At 48.1% G+C, this 19578-nt stretch overlaps 1 protein-coding gene across 6 annotated transcripts in view; it reads left to right on the forward strand.

Annotated features, from left to right (window-relative positions):
* samd11 (sterile alpha motif domain containing 11) overlaps positions 1-19578 on the forward strand; it is an 84801-nt gene that overhangs the window by 62217 nt on the left and 3006 nt on the right. For all 6 annotated transcript variants that reach the window (XM_037104856.1, XM_037104855.1, XM_037104853.1 and 3 more), the window contains 7 exons: positions 2185-2277; positions 5775-5939; positions 11301-11454; positions 16517-16632; positions 16955-17033; positions 17652-18436; positions 19022-19155. In XM_037104856.1, coding sequence (XP_036960751.1) covers positions 2185-2277; positions 5775-5939; positions 11301-11454; positions 16517-16632; positions 16955-17033; positions 17652-18436; positions 19022-19155 — 1526 coding nt within the window. The remainder of the gene's footprint in view (positions 1-2184; positions 2278-5774; positions 5940-11300; positions 11455-16516; positions 16633-16954; positions 17034-17651; positions 18437-19021; positions 19156-19578) is intronic.

Genomic DNA, 19578 nt, shown 5'->3' on the forward strand with positions numbered 1-19578 from the left:
CATTTAATTGGCTTTAAAAGCTTTCCGCCCTCAAATCTCGGGCCCTCGGGCACTCGCTCAGGAGACGCAGTGTCTTGAGTGAGGTCGGTTCAAGAGACGACTTGAGTGTGTGTGTGTGTGTGTGTGTGTGTTTGATCATGAGAGGCTCTGGGTTTGGGCGTGTTTGGGGGGAGAGGGGGTTTAACTAATGGGGGTGCTCTCTCTCTTTGTTAATATTTCACTAATAGGATAGACGGAGACCTTTTCACTAAAAGAAATGCACTGAATATGATTTGAAAAAAACAAGAAGAAAAACAGAATGAAAACGGGGACAGAAGAAGTAGAAATTGTGAAAGACATTCACTGTGTGTGTGTGTGTCCATTAGCGTTCACCTCCTCCCCTCACCGTCTCTTCAGGATGGCACAGGGAGTGGATCTCCTCAGGACCTGAGAGGCAACATCAAACACCAGATCATTAGTGAACCTCCTCCCTCTCCGTCTCTCTCCCTTTCTCGTTTGCTCGCTCGCCCTCTCATCAACACTAGGGCTCCACCAGCAGCCCAACAAAATCCTCTGAGTCCCCTCTAAACCTCTTCTCTGTCTCTTCCCCCCTCCCCGTCTATCTGTGTCTTGTTATAGAGAAGAAAGAACATAAGTTTGGGTGATAGGTTAAGGGTTAAAGGTCAGGCTCCACTCCGGCTTCGCTCCTCCGTTGATGACTGTCCGCCGGTAGCCAAGGTAACAACAATATCAGTGTGAGTGGACACATGACAGAAATCGGCAAATGTTGTTTGCCCGGGTATTGCGATGAAATTACGGTGTGTTTTTTTTTTTTCCGTACTCCCTGTTCTGTTTACACATGCTGTGCAAATGATGAAAAATTGCTTTGTTGAAAAAGAGAGACAGAGGGAGAGAGGAACCATTCTCCTTCAGGGAAGGTAAAAAACAACGCCACCCCACCCCCCACCCCCTCATCCCTAAAAATATGCAACAAGAAAGTGAGAGAGAGAGAAAGCGGGAAGAAAGAGAAAGAAGGGAAGCAGTTGCTGCTGTGGCTTGGCAGAAATGGAGCCCGAGAAAAAGCGGAGATAGAAATAGAGAAAGGAAAGAAAAGAGAAAGAGAGAGAGATAGAGCAATGACAAACGGCTTTTTCCTTCCTGCCGGCGCTGCGTGCGATGTGCTCGGCATCCCCTCCCTCTCTTGATTAGGCCCGTATTGATTTGAGGTGTGTTTGGGGGGGGGGGGGGGCGATTGGGCGGGAAGGAAGAGAGGGATGAGAGGGGAGGAGAGGAGGTGGAGGCAGTTGGGGGTGCTGTAATTGTACACTAGATGCTCCTCTTTGGTGGTGGGGGGGCAGAGGAGGAAGAGAAGGGTGTTAATGGGAGGAGATACAGAGAACTCCTGATGGGAGGAGGTTTCAGACGCAGCTAGAGGAGAGGAGGAAAAGGAGGAAGCAGATGGAGATACAAGAAGACCAGAAGTGTGTTTATGAGGGGAGGACAGCAACAACAGAGAGGGGGGAGTGGCTGTTGTGGAGGTACAAAAACTAAAAATAACCATATGATATAGACATAATGTAGGCTGAGATGGATACCTCAAGCAGCTGAGAGGCTCTCGTGCACTTAAGTTCAGTCAGAGGCTTTTGTGCAAACATCTGGAAAAAGGAGAGAGAGAGAGAGAGAGAGAAGGGGGGAAGAATGAGGAGAAGAAGAGAGGAAGAACAGTGATAACATTTGAGGACAGACTGTTGGAAAGAGACATTTGAGGAGACACAGTGAGACGTGGGCCTTAAACACACACACACACATACACACACACACACACAGAGACACACACACATAGAGACACACACACACACACACACACACACACACACCCACACACGCACACACACACACACACACACGTGACTGAGCCATGCAGATCTGTCATCCATGGCGGTGCAGGCCCCCTCTCATTTCTGACAGAACAGGCACATCTCCAGACGCCCGTGGCTTCCTTCACTCGCTCCGTTTCTCTCTTTCTCTCCACCTATCACTTTTTTTCTCCTTGGCTCCTTTTTCTTGCTCCCTCTCTCCTAACTCTGCATTTCTGAAGCAGCCGCCATGTACACAGGTAGACGTGGAGCAGAGCGTCAATATCAGAGCTTTTACTTTGGTCTTTTTTACCGACTACTAACTCCCTCTCTCTCTCTGTGTTTACAGATGACCTTCTAGGCAAGAGGAGAAGCTTCTCTCCCAACAGCAGCAGCGAGTGTCCCTCTGACAGCAAGAAGTCACGTAGCGTATCCCCCAAAGGTAAGAAAACGCAGTGTTGTGATGTGTTTGGATGGGTTTTTTTTTCTGAGAGGATACGGAAGTAAGAATGTTGGAAAGTAGATAAGATGAGTGAGCTGTGGATAATGAAGAGGAAGAAATGAGGAGTTATTGGTTGAGCTGATGGTGCTCAGTGTGTTTGGGTTAGTGAGGCGATAGTCACACACGCGCACACGCACACACACTCTCAGTCTCACTTTCTCACAGATTTGAAGACACACTTCCGTGCCATCTTTTTATTAACCCATTCCTCTCTCTACATATTTACAGTTGCAAACACACACACCAACTCGGGGAAGTCCGTAAAAGAATCCAGTTTCCCAAAACATCGTCATCGTCTCATTAACCACTTATGGTGCGGCACCATTACAACAGTTTTAAGGCTATTTATGCTTCCTTTAGGTGCGAAAATAGATATGTAAGATTAATTAATATAATAGTCACTGCCTAATTGTTAAGCAGTACAACCACTAGAGTAAAATCTGTCTTGCGTATACCTCCATTTTTCCTTCACCACCGTCCAAACTCTTCCCGACGGTTCTGTAGTGTTTGTCTCCGAAGTTAAATCATACATATGTTTAAAACTTCTCACCAACTCACGTAACCTCTCCTCAAAAAGTTCTGTCATGTGGTTGTGTCTTGCTTGAACATTTGGGTGCACTGCCCCCTACAACTACCAGAGATGCTGCTCTGTTTGTCCATATCCATAAGCTAACTGAGCCTTTAGTTTTGTCTGTGCGATTCCACTGAGATGGATATTTTGAGGATCAAAAATAAGAATCTGTGGTGCTCAAAACATTGAGAAATGATATTTTAAACACTGCAGGGACTTTTCCATGCACATGTCACTGGATTACTTAGATCCATCAAATCCTTTGCATGTAATCCAAATGAAAACCATCCCATAGAGAGCATGGCTGGTTGCCATCTCTATGTTCCTCCAAACTTATACAGTAATATGATGTCTAAATGATATAATAACTTAGAGAAAAAAAGTCCCTGTAAATAGAATAATACAATTATAAGTCCTAATAGACATGCTTTATTGATATGTCTGCTCTCTATATGACAGAACAGCATAAATAATGGACCTTGAGAAGGCGCACCTTCCTCTGTAGTGCTGCAATCCGGTCGCCATTCTCTATTATTCATATCTCCTTCGTGGGGCGTGAAACCGGGCGCCCGGCGTGGAGCCAGCTCAGCCACCGGGCCCGTCCCTCTGGGCTCCTGAGGAAGACTTCCTGACTGATGCATTATACAGCAGGCAGAACCACAAAAACCAAGGGCAGCTTGCCGCACATCCAGCCTGAACAACATGCAGGCATACACATACAATATCTAACAGTTCGTGAGAGAAACGTTCTTATTTGGTGGTTAAAGAATAGATAGGTGAGAGCGTGTGAGTGTGCTTGGATGTCAGATTGATTGTAGGGCTCAGCAGGAGCCTGCTGTTGACCTTTGCCCTCTGGGTGACCTTTGACATACAGCAGCCCCGCCTGGAGCCTTGCTCTCAGTACTCATTCCTGGCCATTAAAATCTTACTCAGACACATCTCAGCTTCTGAAAGATGCATGGGTTTTTTCGTGAATGTGTGTGTTTATGAGTGTGTGTTTATCTGTGTCTGTTTGTGTACTCAGACTGGGCTTCCTTTTAAGGCAAATGGGGGCTCGTGTGTTTTTATTTCAACTTTGTGGTCTTGTGCTCGTGCGGTTAGGTTTTTGGATTTTAAAGCAAACAACCGCTGTACACGCCTTGTTTATATTCTTCCTTTGCTGTGTATTTGAATACAGGAGACGGATAAGATAAGATGTTTGTGTGAGAGAGAGAGAGAGAGAGAGAGAGAGAGAGAGAGAGAGAGAGAGAGAGAGAGAGTGTGCAGCCTGCTGTTCAGAGAAGTGCATTTAAACCATTTCAACACCCCCCCCCCCCCCCACCAATCCTGTGTCTTAACCTTGAGCTCTGTCCACACCCAAGCCCAAACTCTGCACCTGCATGTGTGTTTCTATATGCGTGTAACATCTTCTTGTGTCCAAGTTTGGCGACAGACACTATCCTTTAATGACTAATGCAGGTGGGGAAGTAGATTGAGAGAGAGAGAGAGGGGGTAGTGTTTGGATGGAGCCAGAGAGATTGGATGCCGCTGCGTAAATGATGTCTGTTTTTCTTTCTGTGTGCAAAGTCGGCACCCCCCGCTGTGTTTAGAGAGCAGCAAAACTTTAGACAGGCACAGACTAGTTGCGTGCGCACACACACACACACACACACACACAAACACTTGAGGACCTTGGGTGGATTAGCTGGAGCTCGGTGGTGGAGACAGCGATGCCTGCGTGCTTGCTTCCTCCCCCACCACCTCCACCTCCGCTCCTCAGCGCCACTCCTGCTCGCCTGCCCGGGGCCAGGCTCAGGTTTCAATAAGAAGGAGGGTGGTAAAAATAACCCCTGCTTTCTTCTGCTTCTCCCTCCTCCTCCTCCTCCTCATCCTCTTTCTCCCTCTTCCAACTCCCTAACCACCTCCCGTATCCCCCCACCACCCTTACCTTAGATCATGTTACTATTGACAGAGAGAGGGAGGAGGGAGGTCAGAGAGAGAGATTAAGTGTGGGGACTGACAGCTAGATAGATATCATACACCACATCATCTTCACAACAGCTTAAACACAGCACAGCAGCACTACACGCGCACACGCATACAGTGGAAGAAGCTGAGCCTTGTTTTTAAAGTCTTTTGGGTTGTTTTCTGTATCAATAACAAATCCAAATACTGTACAGTACGACAATCCAACAGAGTTCGTGCTAGGGTCAGGCTCAGACCATTAACAATGCATGCCTCATCCAGAGAGGTTTCCCGTCCATCAGTGCTGTTTTTCTTTATGAATGATCCGTGCATAAGCATGTTTCCTGGCTGATATTTGAGGAAGCCTGAGTGCAGTAATCAACACAAATATGCAATATGGAAGGTGTGTAAACGGAATTCAGGGTAGTTCTTTGCTCTGTGCTTACAATGACAAGAACTGCATGAGTAATACTTCTAAAAATACACCTGTCTCATCAGCCAAAATCACAGAATGTGCCAAAAAACAAACAAACCTGTTGATGCCTCAGATTGCTCAAAATCACTCACATGAAATTCTGTTGTTTGGTATTTAGACTCTGAACTGATAACAAAAATATGCAAACTGCTTCCTGAGAAACAGCGAGTTGGACCACAACTTTTCCAAATCTCTGACCTCTGGCTGTGATGTCTAGTGGAACTGATGCAACTCCGTGTGTGAGGCAAATTCCTCACAATCATGACTAACTCGGAAATGAATGTGGATGAAAAACATGAAGTAATTGTTTAATCTGCTAGAAGGATAGTTGGGTGTTCAAAAGTAAGAGCAAGATGGAAGCCTACTAGCGTGTTAGATTTTATCGCCTGATGAGTTGGATATTGACAGTCTCTGATTGGTCATAATTTAAGTGTCCTCTCTCTTCAGAGAACTCCCAGAGCCCGGTGGTGGAAGCAGGTGGCAGCCACGGCCACATGAGCCCTGAGGAGCACTACAGGCGCATGATGTCAGCGCTCAGCGAGCAAGGGTCCTACGAGGAGCAGCAGCAACGGCTCTACCAGCTGGCGAGCAGCATGGGTCTGCAGGGCCACGGTGAGTCCATCATCATCCTCCCTGTCATTGTATTGGCTGTCAAATATCTGCACTGCACTCAGATTTATCATGTGACACCACAGTTGATTTTTACATTCAGGATAAGGTTTCCTATTCTAGCACTAAGAATTGACTCATGAAAGATCTAGAGACACTTTTCGTTTATTTTTCTTTCTTTGTTTTGAAGTTACTTTAGAGTTAGTTTGAAGAAGCTTGAGAAAAAGTTTCCTTTGGAAGCACTTCACCAGCTTCCATATAAAAAAAAACCTTCCATCACCTGTCACTAACTTGCCGAGATGCAGCGCTACTTTGTAACCCCAGAGTGTAGTGCTGTGCTCAGGGTACCATGTTAAGGTGTGCCACGCTGCTGCCATTGTAAAACCCCAGCCATGGAGACGGCTGACATTTCTATTTGCCGTGCTTGCCCACCCTGTGTCAAAGTGTCACTCAGGGTGATTTCTGACCACCATGGCTCTCCGTTGTTAACAACACCAGCAAGCCGTCGCATGCATCAACGCCACGATTGATCCGGGAGCTCTCATTGGCTGCTTGCCAGCCCTCTAAATCTCCCAACAGCCTGGAAACCTCCCAGATTTTCTCAGTTTCTACAGACACATAAAATTTACTGGTTTTAGCTTAAGAGAATTGTAGTTTGATAGGGAAAAGGGAAAATGAGAAAAGTTGCCTCGTTTGGGTTTTATAAGTGGGCTTTTTATTCATTTCACTGTGCCTGCCATTAAATGTTAACCTTTTTCTCACATTTTTGTACAGAATGTAACATTAAGTCTCACCAGTCTTTATGAGCTCTTTCACAGTAGCATAAATCCGATCGATGCCCCGGCCGAATTGTAGTTTGAGCTACTTTTATTTTTATTTGATTAGTAATGATTTTTAATTGCTGGCTGCAAATCTAGGGGGCGAAGCCTATAAACGCTTTAATTGCCTTTTCCCCTTGTCTTAGCGGAGTTAGAAGCAAGAGGCAGTGCATTGTGGGGGTTTTATGGCCCAGGGTGCAGTCTGATCGGTGGCTTCCTTTCCCAGAAGCCTTGCTTGGTATGAGGCAGACGCTCTGGCGCAACACAGACGCACTCGCTTCCACATTCCAAATCGTTTGATAGTTTCCACACTATCCTTTATTCCGCACACGTGCATTCTTCTTCCAAGCCGCACTTTAAAAGCTCTCTATGTGCAGGAGAAGAAGAGGAGGAGGTAAAGAGAAACCAGGAATAGGAATAAAAAAACACCTGAGGGGAGAGGAAACAGAGACGAGGGAATAAATAACTTCTCCTGGGGCGAGAAATCAAGAAAAAAAAACATACAAGTATATTAATGATGCTCAAGTCACACACACTTTAAAACACAGCTTCTCTGTAAGATTTCCTTACAGTGATGTGTGTGTGTGTTCGTGTCCACTGTTGGGTTGGGCGCGTCGTCAGATCCTCTAAGCGGATGATGAGCTGCGGGCATCACAGGCTTTGCCAGCGCTCCCTGACAGCCAAGCCTTTGGTGTGGCTAATATTCCTTTTCTTCTGCACCTGGCAACTCGCTGCATCTATCCTGCCGACTGCTCACAAGTTTATGTAGAAAACTTATTTTAACACCACCTCCTCCACCACATCCTCCCAATCTCCAATTAACAGTTTGAGCTTGTGAGGAAACTGACACTTTCAGACACAAACAGTCTCGTCGGAGGGACAGGGGTGCGGGGGCGGCTGTTTTGTCTGCCGAGAAACCGACGTGAATCACTTCAGCGAGAGCCCCTTGACATTGACCCTGTCTCCCTCCTGTGACCCCCGCCTCCCTCCCTCCACCACCATCTCTCCTATACATCTCCATCTCAAGCACAGCTTTTATACCCCCTCCTCATCCTCCTCCTTTTCCTTACCCCCACCTCCAACTTTCCCTTTAGCCTTGGTCCCCGCAGAGCATCCTTTCATGTGTTTGAAGTGTAGGGCACCGAAAATTAAAGTGTGTGTGCGTGAAAGAGGCAAGGGTGAGGAAAAACCGTGTGTGTGTGTGTGTGTGTGTGTGTGTGTGTGTGTGCGCGCGCGCGCGTGCATGTGTAGGTGCGAGGTATTGTTTGAGAGGTTCTCTCTGGACCTGATGGGCAAAAGAAGAGTGGGGGGCGGGGGTGGAGGTGGATGGGGTGGTGGGGTTGTCGAAATGGCCAGGAGGGTTTTCCCTCCCTCTTCATATGATGAAAGGAGAGTGAGGGAGAGAGAAAAGAAAAAGAGGGGTGGGGGGAGAGATCCAGATGAAAGTGAAGGGAGGGGTGTGCTTTTCCGTCTCCTGCACTTTAGTCTGATTTGAAACATGAAGCTGTAGACAACATCCCTTTATTATATCATCATCATCATCATCATCATCATCATCATCATCATCCCAAAGAGGCTGAAAACTCTGTGATTGGTCAAAGTAGAGAGATTCAAACTCGCCACATATTTACTGCTGGCTAAGCCTATGATACTGGCTGAATACCTCTTTCCTGAAAAGATACTTAATTTTTTGGTGTACGGTGCGCTTGGGCGGATGGATGTCGGCTTTTGTGTACCTGCCAGTCCACCAAATCCATCACGAGGCCGGCCAAGCCCTATCAGTGCTGCGCTCCTCTGCATTCTCACGTCGAGAAAAAAACGGCTTAACCGAGGGGATTTAGGCCCAACTCGCGGAATGATGGCGGGGAGAAAAATGGAATGGCACAAAAGAGGGATAAGCGGGATGGGTCCGAGCAGTAAACTGGGACCTCCCAAAATAACTCGTGCAAAAAGGAAGATGTGTTTGTATGTCCTCAATTAGGACGCCCAATTTGGAGTTGGAGGGACTCTCCCCTTGTGTTCCAGCAGCTGCAACACGGAGAGTTTTCAAGAGGGAAATTCTGAGTACTTGCTTTACACACACACACACACACACACACACACACACACACACACACACACACACACACTGGAGGGTACAGCCCCAGGTGACCCTGCTCTTCTTTAGTTCACATGAAAGAGAATTAGAGAGAGCCGGGGGGAGAGAGAACAAAATATGGAGCCAGTGTTGGAGTGAAGCTTTACAAACATGGAAAAAGAGAGAATGGAATAAGAGGAGAAACACTAGACAGAGAAATTATCAAAATCCATTTGAATTTTGACAGTTTTATCCAGCTTGTATTGTCTTGGTTCCAAGAGGCACTCAAGAGATGGTACATGTCAAAGTCAGGGCACCTAACTGCCATTGAGAACTCACATCTTGGATTCTTAAGTCTCATTTTTAAGTTTTTAGACTAAAATAAACTGAATATAATGAAAAATAAACTCAAGAAAATAAAATTCAACTGTGAAATGAATTCATAAAATGTAAAAGTTTTTAATTTTGGTTCGTGTCTGAGGTCGGTGGGGTTCAGTTTGTTGACTTTGGTTTCATAATGTCAGTACTTTTACTGGCCAAAATGAATTTTACAATATTATTTAGCCTTGGAAACAGTTGCAAACACTCAAAGACAAGGCTCTCAGAGGAGCTTGTTGAGTTGCATTATGGGAACTGTAGGTTCCAGTGTTTTTAGAGCTCGACCCTCACTAAGCTCTGCAGCATACAGTCAGCGTCTCTTCTTTGTTTCATATTTTGGCCGCAATATAGTCAGAATATCTGTGCATCGATTTTGACCGTTCTTTTAAAAATCTGTTGCTTGGAAGTCCCCAGACTTTATACTAAATGCTGTAGCTCCCCTTTAACTCACAGTCATACACAAAATAATTGGTGAGGTGGGATTTTGACAACAGGAAACTCACAGAGGTCAACTCTTCCACCCTGTCACCCCTGCACCATGCACAGCAGACTGAGTGTGTGTGTGTGTGTATTTGTGTGCACTGGGTCTCCAGTTCCCTCTGATCCCTCCCTTATCTTTCACAACCCCCAATACACACACACACACACACACACGCACACACACACACACACACACACACACACACACCCTTGTCTGCCGCCAGCCGAGTCCCCTGCGGCCTGGCGCAGCAAACAGATCGATACACCGGAGCTAGGCCGCATTAATATCTGTCGCTTCACCCCCCCAACCCGGCGCCCGCTCAACTGCTTTAGCACACACACACGTGCACAAAACATACACACACACACACACACACACACACACACACACACAGAGGCACAGGCACACATGCAAGCACCTAAATCACACAGACTCACACAAACACACGTCACACCCGTACCGGCGGCGGAAATGGCCCCTAGCTCCCGAGGGATCTGTCTAATTAAAAAAGAGGGGGAGGGGGTGGAGGGTGAGGGTGGGGGAAGAGCAGCGAGAGAGGATAGATAGATTGAGGCAGAGAGAGGGAGGAGAGAGAGAGCAGGATGGATTTTTCTCTCATTAGAAGCCATGTCTCCTGGTGTGGCCTGGCCTGGCTGATAATGATGAGGCCTTTTCTCCTGTGAGGGTGAGAGACAACCGGGGTTGCTGGCGGAGGGAGAGAGAGAGGGGATGAGCGGCGAAAGAGGTGGAATGAGGCGAGCGGTAGAGGGCAGAAGGTGGAGAGAGAGGGCGGGCAGAGATAAAGGGAGAAGTCGTGATGGTGGCGGAGGTGTGGTGGGCTAAAAAAACACTCTTTGCCCAATGTGCGAATCTGCTTTTTGCTTGCTCGCACAGAATCACGCTGGTCAGTATTTGTTAAGAAAACATCGTTACGCACTGTCGTTTTTCATCTCGCCTCTATCACTTCACATTAGATCAAAACTGGTCAGCTCAGTCTCAAAGCGCGACAGATTGATTTGAGCGTTATGAGCTAATTTCATATACCTCGGCCAAAACGTCTGTTTTGCTTATCCTTGTTCAGTGTGTGTGTGCGTTTATGTGCTTGTGTGTGTCTATATGGTGTAACATGGGGATTAGAAAATGCACAGCAGTCATTTTCAGTATTAATGTGGAATGAGCCGAGCTTTCTGCATACTCATGCCTCACATTCTTCACTACAGGACAATACACAACTTTTTTAAGTATGCTTCACCTGTGATTTTTGGCCAGAAAACTTGTAATGTTCACACGTAGAGCTCATGTACAATGTGAACATCAACTGTAAGCTGGTGAGATGTATAGTAGATGTATGTGGCCTTTCCTGTGTAAAATGTTCCATACAAAGCTTCTGTTCATATATTATTATAAGTGTGAGCAGCTGGATACTGAATTAATTTTTGTCCTCCCCTCTCTCCCCCTCTCCCCACTGCCTTTTCCCCTCTGAATCCATCTTTTCTTTCTTCTTTGCCTCAACTATTAATCCTTCATCATCTATGTCATGTCAACTCTATCTTACCATCTCTCTCCCTCCTCTCTGCTTTCCCTGTTTCACCCCTTCGCTCATTACTCAGACATGCTGCGTGCTCGCCAGGAGGCATTGGCTGCGGCGGTGAGGAATCCGGCGGCCTTAGAAGCTCACCTGCCCTCTGCGGGCAGCTCCTCTTCATCCAGCCAGAGACGTAAGCAGGGCCTACCACAGCACCGGGACGCACATTACACCGACAGGTGAGAAACTGTCAGAAAACGCACACTCTCATGCAACAGAAACCTCTATGTTAGCCAGGCCAAAGCTAGCTGTTGAGAGTGCAACCCTGCCCTGCTCACAATACCAGCATTATTCATCATTAAAAAGGCCCAACACCCACATCTTCACACACATACTGCATTAGGCCCCAGTTGATGTGAACACAGGTAAAATCACAAAGGTACTGTGTAGAGATAGTTTAGAAAAAGCCTGTCAGGAAGAGAGAGTTGAGTTAATCACCTGCCAGTTTGCATCACCACACCACGGCACTTCTCATTCTTCCACAGATTCCAAGCTTCCCCAGCCAGATCTGAGCTCATATTTGGCTTTTTCACTGTGCTGCAGTGCACGTTTGTGCATTTGTGTGTGTGTGCATCTCCATATACATGGTTAAAGTAAGGATCCAATAACCTCTTGGCTACCACTGTGGAGCTGCACGCCTGCATCGCCCGGCTCTTCCTCCCTCCTCTCCCCCCAGCGCTGGCCCCTGCGCCTCCCAAACAAAGCCGGGGGCAGCGGGAGTGGGCGGGTAATTGCTTGTCGATTATTTATGTGGCGCGGAGAGAGGCGGGGGATCGATAATGGGCCGGCGGTGCGGCAGCGGGGGGGGTGGGGGGGGGTATTTGTGTGTGTGTGTGTGTGTGTGAGACAGAGGAAGGGGTGGTGAGGGGTAGGGCTGGGGATATAAGCAGGAAGCAGAGCGGCCAGGCGCTGTGTGGTGCAGCTTTGGGAGACTGTGGGGGTGTATATATATATTGCCGTGTGTGTGTGTGTGTGTGTGTGTGTTGAGGGGGCGCTGATTGTTCGCGTGTGTTTGTTTGTTCCATTTCTCAAGCTGGCGGTCTGCATTGCATGCGTGCTCATCTGTGCGGATTGAATTTGGGTTTGTTTGTGTGAGTATGTCTGCTAATTTGTGTGTGTGTGTGTGTGTGTGTGTGTGTGTGTGTGCGCGTGCGTGCGTGCGTATGGGAGAGAGAGGCCAGTAGTGCAGTGTGAATGTAGTCAGTGAGCCGCGGCTGTTCTCCGACAGCACACAGAGTAATTAGCCACACAGGACCGGGGAGAGTTAACTAGGCCTCTCCCTCCCTTCCTCCATCCATCTCTACCTCACTCCATCCCCCTCTGCCTCCCCCCGCCTCCTCTTTAACCCTTTCACTCTCAATATGTTTCTTTTTGGAGTGGATACAAAAGGACTTAATGAGGAAAATATGTTGAAGAGCTCTCTCCATCACTTGCACCATTGTTCAAATGAGAGAATATGAGAAGAAACAGAATGATGCAGAACCTGTGTGATGGCCACCTGCACATACTCATGTCCACGTCCGTTATAGGCCAAGAAAGTAAAAATGGACACATACCGCATGTCTGGGCCTGTTTTACTTCATATTAAAACAATTCAATTTAGACATTAGTGTGTTCCAACAGGGAAGCCCCCTCATGATTCAAAATGATAACGGCCTCCTGTGCGGGGTCAATAAAGAAATGGATTTCCAAGTTCTCAAGAACCTGACTGGCCTTTATAAAACCTGCACCCCATCCAGCACCTTTGGGATGGACTGTAGGCCAGGCCCTTGTGCTCTTGTGGAATGAATGAGATCAAATCCCTGCAGCCAGGTTCCTAGCTCCTTCACAGAGGAGTGGAGGCTGTTATAGCAACATATTATTAGCCATAAGTTTGGAATGAGATGTTAAACAGTCTCACGTGGGAGTAATGTCCACATACTTTTGACTGAATAGAATATAGAGAACCTGCGAAAAAGAGAGAGAGGCAGGAAATTAAGAGGAGACTTGAGAGTGGGATGAGTGCAGAGTGAGGAGAAAATTAAAATCGAGATAATTGGCGAGTAAAAGCAAAAAACAGAGAGGCTGAGAATGTGAATGTGTGCGATGGAGGCTCTCCCCCTCTCTCCCCCTCTCTCCCCCTCTCTAACTCTCTCCGTGGCTCACCTTTCCATCGACCCCTCATCATTGATTATCTGGGGCCCATTAGGGCCCATTGTTAAAAACAAATCATTAGGGCCGCTCGATGGGCTTAGAGCCTGGCGCTCCATTTGTCTGGCCTTAAATGGCACTAAGCTCACCAAGCATCTGCAAGGCAAATAAGGAAGGGATGGAGAAAAGCAAAGAGCGAGAGAGAGGAAGTGGAAAACATGGGGGCTTAAAATGGGAATGAAGAGAAGGAAACAGAAGAGAAGAAGAGAGGAGATGGCGGGAGGACGAAGTGACGGAGAGAGAGATATGAACCAAAATAGGGAGCGAGGAGATCGAGAGAGTGTGAGATAAAGCGGGGGGGGGGGATGAGTGAGGGAGCGAGATAGAGGGCGAGAGAGAGAGCGAGCGTGGAGGGAGCCTCATCCATTTTAATGAGCTTCCTGTGTAAATGTGTTCCTGCGGAGAAGGAGCCGAGGGCGGCCGCGCGGCGCTCCTAATCCCCCCACGCTCCCGTCATTAAGGGCAGCCCTGTCACACACACACACACACACACACACACACACACACACTTCTACAGGCGCACATACACACCGCCTGGGCTGCTGCGGGACGGGACCGCTGTCGCCACTCTGACAGGTCGTCACACACCAGTGAATTCCCCAGGAGCCCCTGGCCTCACTGCAGGCAGAGAGACAGAGAGACAGAGAGAGAGAGAGAGAGAGAGAGAGAGAGAGAGAGAGACGATATAGTTGAGTGTGATTATGAGCCCACCTAACATTTGTGAATCTACCTATTTTGAGTCTCGTGCAAAAACTAGGTGAGCGTTTTTGCCTCATCTTTTTATAGCATGTTGGTGGTTTTCCGACAAAATGCGATAGGCCTAAAAGAAACCACACATACACACATGGAAGCACACGCTCACTGACACACACGCACACACAGAGCCCCAAAGCAAAACGACTAATGTCTGCCGCTCCTCCCTTAAAATTGCCTCCTATAAAAGGAGGAAGAGAGGGAGCGACGGAGGAAGGGAGTGGAGGGGAGTGTCAGACACACTCTTTCTCTCTCTCTCTCTCTCTCTGTGTCTCTCTCTCTCTCTGTGTCTCTCACTCCCCGTGATTAGGCCTAATTATGGTGGCGCAGACGCCTGGCAGCCCCAGTCATGCAGCTTTAATTGACCGTTATTCATCTGCGGGCTAACGCTAGGCAAGGGTAGGCGGCGCAAGGAGAGGGAAGAAAGAGAGGGAATATCAGAAAAGGGGGGTGGGGTTGTGTGTGTGTGTGTGTGTGTGTGTGTGTGTGTGTGTGTCTGTGTGTGTGTTGGTGGAGGGGTGGGGGGTGATGAGAGTTTGGCATGCGGGAGCCATGGCGGGGGTGGATGGGAGTTTTGCGGACGCCTCTGCGTAGCCTAGTGGAACTGCGCGTCGCAAGGCTAATTGCTAGCCCCGAGGGATTAGGCCAGGTGATTACACACTGGGCGGTGTAATTACATAAGCAGCGGCTAGCGGGGCCCCGGCTCGCGGCTCCGGGGTCACGCGCCGCAGCCCTCACCCAAGATTAATTGGAGCTGCCACTGGAGTGCGAGGCACCGCCGGAGAGAGCGGTTATACGATTAGCATTAACATTTCAGCGGCGGAGGCGATCGATGAATGGTTTTCACCCTCCCCACCCTCCCCCCCACTCCATCTCATCTCCCTGCTCTTGTATGCGTGCCCTCCCTCCTTGCAGCTCCGCTCTCTCTCTCCTCCTCCACCTCCTCCTCCTCTTCCCTCACCATTTAGTGAGGCAGGAGACATGCAGGCGCTGGCTAATTTGAACGCGTTTGCAAAACAATATTTGCGGTTGCGTGCGTCCCAGTGTTGGTTTTGATTTTGTTGTTTTCCTCAGCTTGTTTCTCTTGTACACTTTTGTGTGGCGGCAGTCACACACAGCTGAGCTCTGATTGGTGTGATAGCAGCAGCTCAGGAGGCAAGGAGCGAGAGACAGGAGAGGAAAGAGAAGTGAGGGTAGGAAGCTCAGGAAAGGCCCTGGAAACAGCTGTGGGTTGAGACAGGGAGCGGGCAAAGAGCATCATCATCCACTCCAGGCTCGAGGCCTCACACACTCTTACACTCTTAAAGGGTCAGGGTGCAGGATGCTTCACTCCTCTGACAGCTTTTTATCCGCTTCTTCAAAACCTGTCGCTGTACCGATGAAGATGTGCAGGCAACAGGGAGAAATACAGAGAAAGAAGAGAAAGGATTATAATGAAAAAAGAAGAGAGCGCAAAACTGAAAGAGGCAGGAAGAGACAGGATGATATGGAGTGATGAAATGGGGAGCGAAAAATACAGTGGTGAAAGAAATAGAAGTGGAGGAAAAGAAAAGAGGGAACAAGACAGGTTTTAAGAGGTCACAGAGAAGCAGAGAAGAACAGGGGGAAAAAAAGATGGGTAAGACAGAACAAGAGGCGGAGGGAGAAAGGTGAGAGGCGCCTTTCCCCCTCAAGGAGGACAAAAGACGAGGCCAATAATGGAGAGGCCTTTTCAGAAGCGGAGGTTGCAGGACGCTCCATCTTTTCACCGGCTTCAATGCAGCCTAGAGAGCGAGAGGGAGAGAGGGAGGGAGACGGGGAGAAGGGCGTAAAAAAAGGGAGAGAAGAGAGGAGGGATGAGTGTTAATTAGAAGGTCCTTCAGCCCGTGGCCCCGGTCAAGACGCAGGGGCCGCCCCAGCTGTCGGAGCATGACACACTGGCATTGTGCATTCAGCCCTCATTATGTGTGTGGCTCTAGAGTTGTGTGTGTGTGTGTGTGAGGCGGCAGGGGAAGGAAAGGCTGCAGTCCAGGGTACAGCAATGGCCAGCGGCGCTTGCTGCGGCGTGACAAGACTGATGAGGCACTGGGGCGACACGGGGGCCTCTGGAGCTCTGCTGATAAAAATACACCGCATTCATCGGTGTGGCAGCACGCACACACAGACGAGTTGAGACGTTCCGAGAGCAGAGAAAACGCAGAATTACTAAACTGTTATTTTCATACATCCCTCCATGCTCTCGTCAGTTTAATAGTCACTTGAAAGCATCCAATGAAACTTAAATGTTGTCTTTTTTTTTTCATTTTTTTGTGTCCACAGAGACATGTCCCACCCTCCGCCTCTACTGTCCCCTCCAACTGCGCCTCACATCGCCTTAGGACCTCACCTGCGGCCTCCTTTCCTGGGCTTGCCCTCAGCTCTCTGCCAGGCCCCTGGTGAGTCATCAGTCAAGTGAAGGCCAAATACATAATTCATAGTACTAATGTGTATGCATATAGTATGTTTGAAAAAAAAAGCAACATTTACTCTGAAAAAGGAAATATTCCATGCCTCTCTACCAAACCATCTGATTCAGTTAAGCATTTTTAAAGCTCATAAAGGTATGGTAGTTGTAGGATATTCATTACTGAATAATGTTTGTAGGCATGTACTGTCTTCTTGCAGCGTACCTTTCAGTCACTGAAGATGTTTTCACGTAGATATGGAAGCATTTGTGTCACTTTTTAAAGATGTGTTTTCCCGCTGTTTCTCTCACAGGTTACGGTTTCCTCCAACCAGCTCAAGCTGAGATGTTTGCTCGGCAACAGGAGATGTTGAGGAAGCAGAATCTGGCCAGGTATGTTACCGTAGGCAGTAATCGCGCAATTATGGCAGCCATATATAATGGAAATTAATGGCAGCTAAAAGTTAAAGGAGACCTATTTTTTCATATTTTACCTTTCTACCAGTGAGTAATATACGTTTTTGTGCATGGAAAAGTTCTTGATAGTTAAAAAGCTTGACATCGCTCTAGGTCGCCATGTCGCACATTTGCACAATTGATGCCCAGCGGCTAGTTTGGCACATTTCAATTGATTTAGCTCAGCTGCTCTGTTGTTGTTAGCCGTGCTGGCTCAGGCATGTGTGAGCTGACCTATTGAAGCAGGCTGGGTATTCAGGAGGCAGGCCTTAAAGAGACAGGAGCTAAAATAGAGTGTTTCAGACAGAAGGGGGAGACAGTGCTGAAGTACTGGACAGGTTGAGAACAATGATGTGTTTTTTGAGCATTGAGATATGTAAACCTATTCTATTACTAACCCAAAATAAAATAGTGAACCTGAAAATGAGCAGAATATGTCTCCTTTAAAAGTAGCCTGAAGATGGGGAATTGTTTTATAATGTACACCCCTGCAAAGCAATGTTGTACATTTGACTTGTCTGTACATTAAAGTCCTGGTGTGTTTCACTGCCTCAGACTCGAGATGTCGGCAGAGCTGCTGAGACAGAAAGAGTTAGAGAGTCTCCACCAGCGACAGCAGCAGCAGCGTCTCCTGGGCTCCGACCATCTGGGAGCTCTACCTCCTGGCCTTCCCCCTGATCATCCAGCCCTGCGGAGTCTCCACGACATCCCAGAAGGCCATCCGCTCCGTGAGGAACTGGTCCGCCGCTCGAATGCAATGCTGGTGCTTCGCCACGGGGCTGCCACACCCCTCTTAACCCTCAGCCACCAGCAGCAACCAGGGGCGTCCTCCACACCCAAAGACACCCAGGCGCATAGCTCTTCTGTGGGTCACGATGCCGACTCCAGGAAGACACCCCGCAGGGGTCCCCTGACGCAGCTCCGTGCTGGGGATCACGCGGGAAGAAGAGAGGACAGAGGAAGGGAGAGAGACAGGGAGGTGCAGGATGAGGAGATGAAGGACTCTGACAGCGAGGCAGAGATGTGTGAGGAGAGGCAGGAGAGCGTCAGTGCCAAGTCCAGCAGTAAACCCAGGGACAGGGAGAGAGATGGGAGCAAAGAGACTGGCAGCAAGGGAGTGTGTGAAAGTGCCAAGGAGATCGGAGAGAGCTCAGGCCGGCTGAGCGCCCCGTGTAGTTCAGCCGGTACAGAGTCGCCCAGTCGCCACCTGTTCACCCCTGGACTGGGCAAGGCTGATGTCAAGTACCAGCTTCCACCTGGGTTCATGCCACCGCTGCCTGCTCTTCACGCCCAGTCGTTGCCCTTCGGGTTCCCCTACACCAACCCCTACTTTCACACGGGTGAGAGACTCAAACACACACACACACACACACACACACACACACACACACACACACACACACACACACAAACAAACACATGAGGCTAGAGACGACATGTGAAACCCATTAGCGTCACTCTCTGTGTGCGTGTCTCCAGTGTGGAGACCTCTCCCTGTTAGGGGCCCTGCCTCTGACCCCGCTGTGACCCTCGTGCACAGCAGCAACAGCACGGCCACGTGGGCAGAGAAGAGGGAGGAGGGGGGGTTGTTCACATACTGACACACAATGTTACTGTGTTTTTGATTATCAGTTGATAATTTGTATTAGTCTAACACCATATCTTTACTTTTACTCAAGTACTTTTTACAACACTGTAGATTACAGACCCAATTCCACCCAACTATTTAATTATTTTTTAATTAAAAGGTGTCTTCCTCAAATTCATCATAAGTAACGAAACTTGACAGTATAAAAATTACAAAATTTACTTTCAAATGTGTGTCTGCGGCGTCTGAAACAGTGGCAGGATCCTCTGCCTGAACAGCAGCTCTGTACCCTGTGTTTATATTGACACATCATTTTCACCCACTGCTGCTCTCTCAGGCTCTATGGGAGGTCTTTTCATGGATGGGGAGGACTCGGCCACAGCAAACCCTGTGGAGGACATAAGCAAGTGGAGTGTGGAAGACGTGTGCGGCTTCATAAGCAGCCTGGCCGGATGTGCTGAATACACACAGGTGAGGACATAGGGAGAGGGAAGAAGGGGAGAGAGAGAGAGAGAGAGAGAAAGAGAGAGAGAGGGAGGGGGTGGAGGCTGACGAACAACCATAGAAGAAAAACAGTGACCAAGATGTAGAACATACTGCAGCGTTACTGTAGTACTTATCATTACATGAAGGGAAAAGCAACACACTGCAGTTTTTTCATGTCTATTGTGAACGTGTGAAGGTGCATGAATGCTCTTGTTGTGCATGTGCATCCTGTAATTTGTGTGAATGAAATGTGTCTGTGTGAATCCGTGTGTTGTGTTATTTTCTTTCTATCTTTAACAAAAAACACACACATACACGAAAAAAAAATATATATATATATATATATATATATACACACAAGTTGAGAAAAAATATTCACATGATGATCTTCGCGTTTAAAGATCTTTC

The sequence above is a fragment of the Acanthopagrus latus genome, chromosome 7 (genome assembly GCF_904848185.1).
Source record: "Acanthopagrus latus isolate v.2019 chromosome 7, fAcaLat1.1, whole genome shotgun sequence".
In the NCBI taxonomy this organism is placed as follows: domain Eukaryota; kingdom Metazoa; phylum Chordata; class Actinopteri; order Spariformes; family Sparidae; genus Acanthopagrus; species Acanthopagrus latus.